The 11,539-nt window shown below is 53.0% G+C and overlaps 1 protein-coding gene across 1 annotated transcript; it reads right to left on the reverse strand.

Moving 5' to 3' along the window:
• Window positions 1-2,238: 2,238 nt before the first annotated feature.
• LOC117191400 (V-type proton ATPase 116 kDa subunit a-like) lies at window positions 2,239-5,057 on the reverse strand. Its single transcript, XM_033396280.1, has one exon. The coding sequence runs from the start codon at window positions 5,007-5,009 to the stop codon at window positions 2,304-2,306; it is 2,706 nt and encodes a 901-aa protein (XP_033252171.1). The 5' UTR covers window positions 5,010-5,057; the 3' UTR covers window positions 2,239-2,303.
• Window positions 5,058-11,539: the final 6,482 nt, after the last annotated feature.

An 11,539-nucleotide genomic window follows, 5' to 3' on the forward strand; every position in this document is an offset into this window, starting at 1 on the left:
GTGGCTCGATGCGGCTGCTGCCATGAGTTGAATTTAACACCTTTTTATACCCGATACTCAAAATGATTATTGGGGTATATTAGATTTGTGGTAAAAGTGGATGTGTGTAACGTCCAGAAGGAATCGTTTCCGACCCCATAAAGTATATATATTCTTGATCAGCATCAATAGCCGAGTCGATTGAGCCCTGTCTGTCTGTCCGTCTGTCCGTCCGTCCGTCCCCTTCAGCGCTTAGTGCTCAAAGACTATAAGAGCTAGAGCAACGATGTTTTGGATCCAGACTTCTGTGATATGTCACTGCTCTAAAAATATTTCAAAACTTCGCCCCGCCCACTTCCGCCCCCACAAAGGACGAAAATCTGTGGCATCCACATTTTTAAAGATACGATAAAACCAAAGACGCAGAATCGGTAAGGATGCATATCTTCTACAGTGCAAAATCTGAACCAGATCGTATAATGATTATAGCCAGAATCAAGAAAACAATTTCATTCTTTCTCGCTCTGTCTCTCTCTAACACACAGGTTTCGTGGTCGGTTTTGTCAATTGCAAAATATGAGTTCAAGGATCTCAGAACCTATAAGAGCCAGAGCAACCAAATTTGGTATCCACACTCCTGTGATATCGGACCTTGACCGTTTCGTGTCCAAATTTCGCCACACCCCCTTCCGCCCCCGCAAAGGACGAAAATCTGGGTCATCCACAAATCTCAGAGACTATTAAGGCTAGAGTAACCAAATTTGGTATCCGCACTTCTGTTAGATCTCACTATAAAACGTATGTCTCAGAATTTCGCCCCACCCTCTTCCGCCCCCACAAAGAACGAAAATCTGTTCCATCCACAATATTGCAGATTCGAGAAAACTAAAAATGCAGAATCATAGATAATGACCATATCTATCAGATTGCTGAATCTGGATCAGATCGGATAATTTTTGTAGCCAAAAAAAAGAAATCAATTTTCAGTGGCTACGCAGCGCCCGACGTCACGCTCAGACTGATTTTCTGTCTCTCTCGCACGCACTCATTGTCGTGTGGTTCCATATTAGCGGCGTCTGCCGCAGGAGAGCCATACTGACTTAGTATCGGGTATAACTGTAGAGTTGCGGTGTCCGCAGCAACTCACAACGTTCCACCTCGTTTGTTATGCCCCCGGCATGTAAAGGCCCAAAAGCAGAACTAGACAGAGTCCCAGTCGCAGTCGCTTGACCCTTGTCCCTGTGCCAACAATGGTTGCTGCTGCTGTCATTGTTGCAACATCGAGTAGCAGCCCTTTAAAGGACAGCGCCGGCAATGCATTCAAAAAACTGATGACCCAGCCAGCAGACTGTGGAAACAGTGGAACGTGACTGATAAGCGACAACCCAAAAGGGAATCATCAACATTTAAGTTTCAAATTGAATCTCCCTCGGCGACAACGTGACCTTGCATTTCTTGCAGTGTATGGGGCGGGGGATGGGGCTGTCGATGGGACTGGGCCTGTAATGGATGCAATCTGGTTACCCCTGGGAGACTTGACAATTGTGGGCCATAAAAGTGCTAAGTAGTTGGCCATTTGTGTGCCCAACATTAGAGCAACGCACAGGCCAAAGGCACAGCCACGGCCACAACGAAAGTATTAACAAAAGACTTAGGCGGCATACGCGAATCGCCAACCCCACCAAAACCCAAAAGAGTATCCCAAGTGCAGGTCTTCTGGTGGTTCTTGGGGCTGCTGTTGCTGTTGTCTCTGAGATCTAATAAAGTCAAGTCAAGTCGGGCCATGTGGCTCTAACGAAAGTTATTTATGCACGAGCCGGTCTACTTAGGCCTGCATGCGTCATCGGTTGCTGTTCAAAATTTATGCCAAGACTCGGGGCCTCGGGATCTGGAGCTGGAGCTGTAGCTGGAGCCAAAAGTTGGCGGCGTGGGTGTTAATGGCAAACAGAGCGGCACAGCAACAAAATACTCAGCTGTGTGGCTAGAAAACAAGCTGAACAACTACGAGACAAGAACGAACAGCAGCAGCAGCAGCAATACAACAGAGTACGTGGACGTGTACGTGTACTGCCACAACAGACCGGAGCTCAGAGACAACAACACTAAAGGGTCGATGACACCAAAAGCGCCCGCATCGGAGGAAGGAAGCCTGCCACAGCAACAGAGGCAACAGTGGTAATGGTAATGGTAGTGGTAGTGGCAGTGGCAGCTGGCAATGGCCGTCTTTTCGGAGTGGCATAAAGCAAAAAAATGGAAATTGTTTAAAGTTAGCTTTGGTTTATGGCCTTTTGCTGGGGATTGGTGGCCCAGAGAGACACTTGGTCCTAGGTCCTTTGGCTGGAGGCCGCAAACTTGAAGGGGCGAAAGGGTTCGCCGGAGCCGCTGTAGAACTTCGACTGGAACTCCACCCAGTGGAGGCGGAGCGTGTGCAGGAAGGCGGACAGCCCCTCCATGCCCACCAGAATGGCCACGGTGAGCACGGCCCAGGCCAGGAAGGAGCAGGCCAGCACCGGCACGGACACGTACAGGGGGGAGTTGCTCTTCAGACCCTTGCTTAGGACCATGTGCCACAGCACGTGCGACAGCTGATCGTGGGCCAGGGAGAGGGCCCACAGGCGCAGATAGGAGGCCGTGTGCGAAACTGAACCCAGGACCGTCTCGATGGTGTGTATGCCCGAGTGGATCCAGATCTCGGACAGATCAAACTCCTCGGCATGGTCGGCCCTGGGCGGGTCCGTCTTGGAGGCGCGCCTTTCGTTGACGACGTCCTCCTGGGAGTCGAAGGAGTAGCGCCGCGAGGAGCGCATCTCATTGAGGGTGTCGCGGCCATCCTGCTTCAGATCGCTGATGTCGCGCCCCTGAAGCTCCTTCTTGAGCTTCTTCTGGCGCTGCTGCAAATATATGGGCTTGCCGGCCAGCAGAACGGGTACCGCCAGGAAGGCCACAAACACGAGAACATACTCGAGCAAACGTTCCCCCTTGAACATCTCGTTTTTGCACTGCGGATCGTCCAGCTGGGTGTTCTTCATCAGCATCATGTCGATGAAGGTGATCAGCACGGACGGGGCACAGGCCGTGTTGTAGGGGGCACTCTTCAGGCCCCCATACAGCAGCCACTTGAGGAAGATGAGAAAGACCAGGTAGCAAAAGAGGCAGATCATAAAGATGAACTGCGGCACAACGACCAGGAAGAGATCTGCCCTCCGGTCGAGGATAAGACAGTTGACGGCCGACAGCGAGAGGCCGAACATCATCTGTGCAATGCCCAAGATGATGGCCAGCTTCATTTTCAGCGAGTTGAAGGTGGTGATCGAGTCCTCGCCGCACACCTTCCATACCGGATCGACGCCAAAGGGATACGGATCGCCCGAGAAGAAGTTGCCATCCGATGGATCCAGATTGAGCTGCCCGCCCATGTGGTCCAGCGTCGAGGAATTGTAGCGGCAGCTCCAGCTGGAGCCGAACAAGTTAAGGGACTTGGACAGCGCGTCGTTGTAGATCAGGCCCATGTAGATGGAGAACAGGCCCATCAGCAGGACTATGTAGCGTCCGGCGAAGAGGATGTTGAGTATCTCGTTCTCCTCCTGGGAGGCCTGCTGGCTCTCCGCGATGTTCTTCTCCTTCCAGATCAGCAGGAGGGCGAACAGGGTCACCAGGATGCCGTGGCCAAAGTCGCCGAACATCACGGCGAACAGAAACGGAAACGTGATGATCGTGTACGGCGCCGGATTGATCTCCATGTAGTCCGAGATGCCGTACGAGTCGATCAGGTTCTGGAATCCCTGCGTGAACTTGTTCAGCCGAAAGTAGGTGGGCGGAATGTGGCTGGATTGGCGGTTCTTCTTGAGCAGCACGGGGGCATGCGACTCCTCCTCGGTGGCCTGTTTGGGGGGACTCAGTTTCGGCTCATCATTTGGATCCAGCTTCTGCTCTAGCTGCTCCTCCTCCTGCCTATCCGCTCCGCCCTTCATCCGCGTTCCCTTCCTCAGGGCCTCGCGCACATCCTCGAGCTCCGAGACGGGCACAAAGCACTCGGCCTGCAGATACTTCTGATGCTGCAGGCCACCCACCGGCCGCAGGCGATTCAGCAGATCGTACACCATCACGGCCTTGCTTAGATTCACGCGCAACAGATACAGATCCCGGGCGGTCACCTCCAGGATCTGTATGCGTATGCGCTGCGACTCCTCGAGGACCCGCTCCAGGCTGTTGATCTCCGAGCTCAACTCGTCGACCTTCGCCATGCGCAGCGTGCTCGTCTCGGGGCACTCGTAGATGGTCACGTGGTAGGCGTGACAGAGCCTGGTGACCTTTGGCCAGATCACGGTCGAGTTGGTGAGCAGCAGCAGCGAGAACTTGCGCACCTTCTCCATCCGGTGGCCATAGTAGTCCACCACCAGCGTGGGGATCTCCGCGAAGCGCACCACCAGATTGAACCCGAACAGGCGGTAGCACAGCAGCTCGAAGCTCTCGAACTTGTCCGCCCGTATGCTGCCGATCATGTAGTTGAGCTGCCGGTGGGCAGGACCCTCGTCGGTGGCGTCCTTGATCAGGGACATCAGCGTGCTCTCCGTGTAGAGCAGCTCGCTGCCCTGATCGGAGGCGAAGTACTTGTCGGCCTTGTTGATCGCGTATCGGTGCTCAATCATCCGGTAGCGGCGACGATCCAGGGCCTGGTAGTGCTCCATGACGGCACTGGTCTCCACGTGCAGCCGCCGCAGCCGCTCGCCGTACTCCTTGAGGTCCCGCTCGCGCAGCCGGTGCTCCAGGTCCACGTCCGGATAGAAGTACACTCTGATCTGCAGCTCCACCATCTGCTGCTGCAGACTGGTCGTGATGCGGATCAGCTCGTTGCACAGCGACACCTTCTTGGTGTACAGCCCGTTCAGCTGGCGATCCTCGTCGTACACGTTGTTGAACTGCAGGCCCCCGTGGTGGCCCAGCTCCATGAGGCAGTCGAAGGCGTTCTCCTTGTGCAGCAGCAGCTGGCACAGCTCCATTTCCTCGCTGCGGAAAAACGCTTTGGCCATGATCGAAAACTGACTAAGAAAATAACAAAAAAAAAAATCGATCTATCCAAATACATAAATGTTTCGGGGCCTGCTCTGTTTGATTTTCGTTTTCTGGCTCGAGCTCGAGCTCGGGCTTTTTTCTCCTGCTAATTGATACGTTTGTTTTTCTCTCCCATTGTGGCCCATTCAATTCGAGTAGCAAACATGGCCAAGAGCGGCCTGGGCCTGAGATCTCCGACAGAAGATAATGCCAGGCTTTGCATGCAAGCTCTTTGCAGTTGCAGCCCAGGCCACGCCCACACCGAAGGCCTCCGCCACGCTACAGTGAACAAAGACACATGGGGAACGGTGGGAAACAACATCGGACTTGCACTGAAATTGTGGGAAGTACATATCTCTCTCTCTTACAGATTCTCCGCCACAAACTAGAAAATATTCCCCCCAAGATATTGAACTCCAACGATTTGTTGAACGCTGAACAAATCGAGAGCGGGGCAGCGGGCAAGCTCCCGGTACCCAGCAGCGTTAACAGGCTGTTAGAATGGGCTGCTAACAGTGCCGTTGCTCTGCTACAGCTGTTAACACCTTTTGGAATGTTTTCTTGGCGTGTATTCCTTTGGGAATATTGCAAAATCCACAAAATTAAAAACCAATTCGTTTTGTTTCTGCTTTGCTTTGCATTGATTTAAGTTTCAATAAAGACCAACACCATTTGATTTTGTTGGCCATTGCTTTTGTTGCGGGGGGAATCTCTTTATATAAGCAAAAGATGAACCCAGAGTCATTTCGTTTCATTTCAAGCGAAAAAGAAAACATTTTCCCATACAAATCGAAGCGGGGCACAAATTGTTTGGTAATTTCCAACGAAACGGCTCAGAGACTGACTGAAACTCTTTGTAAACGGAATGTTCGGCTCATTAGCCCATGCTAAAAGGAAAACGAGGGGGAACGTTGTGAGTTGCTGCGTACACCGCAACTCTACAGTTATACCCGATACTAAGTCAGTATGGCTCTTCTGCGCAGACGCCGCTAATATTGAACCACACGACAAAGAGTGCGTGCGAGAGAGACAGAAAATCAGTCTGAGCGTGACGTCGGGCGCTGCGTGGCCACTGCAAATTGATTTCTTGCTTTTGGCTACAAAAATGATCCGATCTGATCCAGATTCAGCAATCTGATAGATATAGTCATTATCTATGATTCTGCGTTTTTAGTTTTCTCGAATGTGCAATATTGTGGATGCAACAGATTTTCGTTCTTTGTGGGGGCGGAAGGGGGTGGGGCGAAATTCTGAGATATACGTTTTATAGTGAGATCTAACAGAAGTGCGGATACCAAATTTGGTTACTCTAGCCTTAATAGTCTCTGAGATTTGTGGATGCCCCAGATTTTCGTCCTTTGCGGGGGCGGAAGGGGGTGTGGCGAAATTTGGACACAAAACGGTCAAGGTCAGATATCACAGGAGTGTGGATACCAAATTTGGTTGCTCTGGCTCTTATAGGTTCTGAGATCCTTGAACTCATATTTTGCAATTGGCAAAGCCGACCATGAACCCTGTGTGTTAGACAGAGACAGAGCGAGAAAGAATGAAATTGTTTTCTTGATTCTGGCTATAATAATTATACGATCTGGTTGAGACTTTACACTCTAGAACATATAGTCATCCTCTACGATTCTGCATTTTTGGTTTTATCGTATCTTTAAAAATGTGGATGCCACAGATTTTCGTCCTTTGTGGGGGCGGAAGAGGGAGGGGCGAAATTTTGAAATATTTTTGTAGCAGTGACATTTCACAGATGTCTGGATCCAAAACATCGTTGCTCTAGCTCTTATAGTCTTTGAGCACTAGGCGCTGAAGGGGACGGACGGACAGACGGTAAGACAGACAGGGCTCAATCGACTCGGCTATTGATGCTGATCAAGAATATATATACTTTATGGGGTCGGAAACGATTCCTTCTGGACGTTACACACATCCACTTTTACCACAAATCTAATATACCCCAATACTCATTTTGAGTATCGGGTATAATAACGGAAACTCGAGGGAAAATTGTTTTCGAAGGCGGCCATAAAATGTTCGTTAGCACTTCTCCACCTCCTGCTCCACCGCCAACAATGAAAGTAAAAGTGCACTTGATAATTTCTTTGGCAAACCGAAACCGTCTGACAATGGGCGTTTTGGCCCGGCCAATTGGCCATTAGCAGCTCGATTTCATTAGAACCCCGAAGAAATTAAGTCACCAAATTGAAAGTTTCGAAAGCAAAAGTGTACAAAAATAAAGCCCCCCGGGAGGAAAGTTTTGACTTTTACGAGTGGCAGTGCGACAATTGCAGGCAATAAATCAAAAGAAATATCAAAGCCAGTTAAAGAACTGCAAAATGGTTGGACAAATGTCGGACATCCCCGACACCATCCCCTCTTTCTTTTGCAGAGGTAATGTGATCGGCCTGTTCTGGAAGCAATTAGAAGACTGTGATGGACCTATTTCAGGCTGAGGTAAGCTCAGTCCCGTCCAGGGGTCAATCCACAAGAAATTTGTAGAAATGGGATGGAACCTTAAGGGCGGCGTCAGGGGGCGGCCTGTCGTAGAGAGGTGGATCGGGGCTAGAACGGGCGTCGCTCGTCGTGTATACGAAACGGCTGCGTAGACTCGGGGTGGGGTGGCGTCGGTGCCTCGACTAATTGGGGTGAACTTACGCAATCGGGGTTTTTACTTTGATAATTCGACACTTTATTGTAATTCTTAGCGGTTTAAATGAACTTATTTTAATTGGTCGCCGATGTCTTCTTGTGAGTTCCGGGTTCCGCGTCTGTACTCCGGGCCGGGTCTCTGCGTAAGTTTTGGTACCACGACCGTCCTGTGAGCCGGATCTCTGCGTAAGTTTTTGGTCCCACGCCCGTACTCCGAGCCGGGCTTCTGCGTAAGTTGCTCTTTGGTTCTTGTCTTTTTATAGGCGCGTATTGCTGGGTCTGCGGGTTTGACAAATGCACTTCCGCGTCGGGGTGCACTTTGCCGTTCTTGGTGATCGTCGCAGATTTTGGCGGCGTCGACTTTCCTCCGTCGATGAACCCGGAAGACCGCACTCGGCCGATGGCTTGGCCTGGCCGAAGTGGGAAAGTTCGCGTGACCTGATGTCTTTGGTCATCGTTATGGAGTTGGCGCGTGTCGATCGGTGGTTGCTTGCGGAGGGGGGCGTTGGTTGCGGGGTGTGGTGCGATGCTCTCATTATAAGTCGGGGGACGGATTGTATCGAAACCTTTTAGGTTCGTTACACCCTCCCCTTTCTTCCCCGGCGAGAGTTACGAAGACTCGTACGTTGGGTGTGCGGCGGTAGATGAGTCTTTGACTGAGGGTTGCTGGCTCGGACGACTTCGTCTTCTCTTGGTGAGAGTGCACTTATCGATGTGGGCCAGCGCTGCGGCTATTTAAACCGTTCTTTGGGGCTGTACTTGCGGAGCACGTTCTTCTTTTCGCTTCCGTGTTGCACCGGGGGTGCGTTTTGGGATCGCCTGCCGCTTTGCTATCATCTCGTTTCTTGCCCCGTCGGCGGGTCTGCGTTGGGGTTTCCGCGTTCTCTTCGCTTCGTCAGCGGGTTTGTGGGGCGCGTGGTCGTGAGCGTTACGTTACTTCTCTCGCTGGCGTCAGCGCTGTTTGCGCGGTTCGCTGCGCTTTCATTCTCGGCGGTATTATGCCATCGGGCTCGTTTTTTGCCGGTGCTGTCTTTTGGCCGGGTGTCCCGGGTTTTGCTGACTCAGTGGTGCCGTGGTTGGGGCGTCGGGTTGAGGTCTCGTTGCTTTCTTCGTCGATGTCAACATTCTCGAGTAGGTCAGTGGGTTCTTCGGACTCGTGATCGTGGAACTCTATCAGGTCGTTGATATTTGCGGTTTTGTGTGTCCGGCTTTCGCAGTGTTGTAATTTGGCGATGTTTGGCGATGGAAAACTCTTGACCCGGTAGGGGCCGTCGAACTTCGGGGCTAGCTTTGCCGCAAAGCCCTCGGCGGCGTTTGAGAGGTGGTGCTGGCGTAGTAGTACCAACGATCCGACGGCGGGGCGCCATAGTCGCCGGCGGAGGTTGTAATGTCTCCCTTGCTCTTGACTGGCTCTCTGGATGTTGTTCCGGACGATGGCGAATACTTATTTCAGCCTCGTCGCTTTGCTGGTGGCCGTCTCTGGCGTACTCCCTGTCCCGGGCTTGACTTCGTCGTAGAGGGCGCCGGGGAGTCGGGGCTCTCTTCCTTGCAGGAGGAAGGCGGGGCTGAATCCGGTCGTCTCGGAGACGCTGGGGTTGATCGCCAATGTCATCAAGGGTAGGAGCTCGTCCCATGTATTCTGGTGATCGTCGACGAACTGGACGATCATCGTTTTCATAGTCCGATTGGCTCTCTCCGTCGGGTTTTCCTGGGGGCAATATGGGGCTATGTGTTGCAGCTCCACGCCTGCGCTTCGCATGAATGTTCTGAACGATCGGCTGGTGAACTGGGTTCCGTTGTCGCAGACGAATAGTTTCGGCACGCCGAAGCTGCTCAGTATTCGTTCTCTGAAGGCTCGTTCGAGGTTCGCTGTTGTCGCTTTCTTGAAGGGTACCAGTTCGACCCACTTGGAGAAAGTGTCGAAGAATACCAGTAAGATGGTGTTCCCGTGCTTGGACCGTGGTAATGGTCCGACGAAGTCGGCACACAGGGTGGCGAAGGGTTCTTCGGCTTTACCTGTCAGCATCCTGCCCACGGCCTTGCGCTGCGTGGCTTTGAACTTCTGACAGCTTACGCAGCCCTGCACGTACCGTCGCACGTCTCGGTGTAGTCCTGGCCAGTAGTATCGTTGTGTTGTCCTCAGGATGGTTTTCCGGACGCCATGGTGTCCTGCCGTTGGTTCGTCATGGCATTCGCGGAGTACTCTCGTCCGGCCGTTTTTGGGCACGCATAGTTTCCACGGTATGTGGTCGTCGTCGTCGGCTCCGTGACCTAGATAGCGGTATAGCTGCCCATTTTCGTACGTGTAGTCTGGGTACTTCTGGGGTTCGTCTTGGACTTGTTGGATCCTTTGTTTAAGCCAGGTGCATGGTGTGTCGTCTTCCTCAATGCGGGAGAGGGTCTCCAGTGGTTGTCTTGACAGTGCGTCTGCGACTACGTTCTGGTTGCCGGCCCGATAGTGCACGTCGTATTAGTATTGCTGGATCCGTGTGGATGCCTTCTTCGCTGATCATGTGGCCCAGGTATTTTATCCGGCGTTGGAAGAAGGCGCACTTGTCCGTGTTGGCCCGCAGGTTTGCCTTCCGCAGTCGTGCGAAAACGTCTTTCACGTTGTTCAGGTGTTCCTGGAAGCTTTTCCCGACGATGACGATGTCGTCGAGATATGCGAACGCGAATGGTTCCATGTCTGCGCCGATAACGGCGTCGAGGGTCCGTTGAAACGTGGCTCCCGCGGAGTGTAAACCGAAAGGCATTACTTTCCATTGGTATAATCCTCGGCCGGGTATCGTGAATGCCGTGGCTTCCCGGCTGTCGCGGGCCATTGTTATCTGCCAATACAAGTTTTTCAGGTCTAGGGTCGTGATGAAGTGGGCATTTCGGAGTCGCTCTAGTATGTAGTTGATCCTGGGCAGCGGGTACGCGTCCGGGATGGAACGCTCGTTTAGCTGGCGATGCGCCATCTCCCGTCCTTTTTGCGGACCAGGACGATTGGCGCGCTGTGGGGGCTCCGGGATGGTTCGATTAGGTCCTCAGCTATCAGTAGGTCGACCTGTTCATCGATGATCCGCCGCATGGCTGGATTTTTCGGGTAGTACCGTTGTTTTATGGGTCGGTTGTCCCTCATGACGATGGTGTGTTCCGTTAGGCCCGTCGTTCCTCGGATGCCTGCGAGTGTTGGCAGTTCCTCGTCTAGGAATTTCCGTATTTTCAGCGCGATGTCGGGAGGCCATGGGTCGGAGATTCGTTCCGAATCGTCCTCGGGTGGGTCGTCGATTCCTGGGTCGCAAGTGTGGTCGTGGTTCTCGGGGAGGATTGTTGTGTCGAATGCGCTTGGTGGTTCGACTTCGCGAGTGTATTTGCTTATGCTGGCGACGATGGCGGGTGCCTCGATCATGAGTAGGGGGCTCGTGTGTGTCCTGGGGGGTGTTTGCGCGACGTTGTACTCAGCGTGATGTACGAACGTGCGGGTCTCGATGGCAATCGTAGCGTTTGACAACGGCTAGTTGGGGCGGTGCAGTTCACCGACATGGTGCTGGGCCGCATGCCGGCGCCGTACGAGGTGTTGCCCGGGAGGCGTTCCATGATGTCGGGGACGATCGATGGTGCGTCGGCTCCAGGTGCGTCGGGGTTCCGATGGGTGCCTCGTGTGGCAGTGATCGCCTTTCCCGGTTCCTGCCTGAGAGGGCGCGGGAGTAGCGGGTCGGTCGGTGTCGTAGGGGTCGTTTTCGCGTCGAGGGCGGTGTCGACGCGTTCGTGGGCCAGGGTGGCGGTCGGAGGTGGTACCTCGAGCGCCTGGCTGCTGCGTGGCGGCTGTCGTTGCTGGGGCCGAGTTGTCTTCTGGAGGGGCGTCCTG

This window comes from Drosophila miranda (genome assembly GCF_003369915.1).
Source record: "Drosophila miranda strain MSH22 chromosome Y unlocalized genomic scaffold, D.miranda_PacBio2.1 Contig_Y1_pilon, whole genome shotgun sequence".
Taxonomy (NCBI): domain Eukaryota; kingdom Metazoa; phylum Arthropoda; class Insecta; order Diptera; family Drosophilidae; genus Drosophila; species Drosophila miranda.

Bases quoted from the DNA above. Each gene is read 5' to 3' on its own strand.
- LOC117191400 (XM_033396280.1), bottom strand. From the start codon at position 5,009: ATGGCCAAAGCGTTTTTCCGCAGCGAGGAAATGGAGCTGTGCCAGCTG.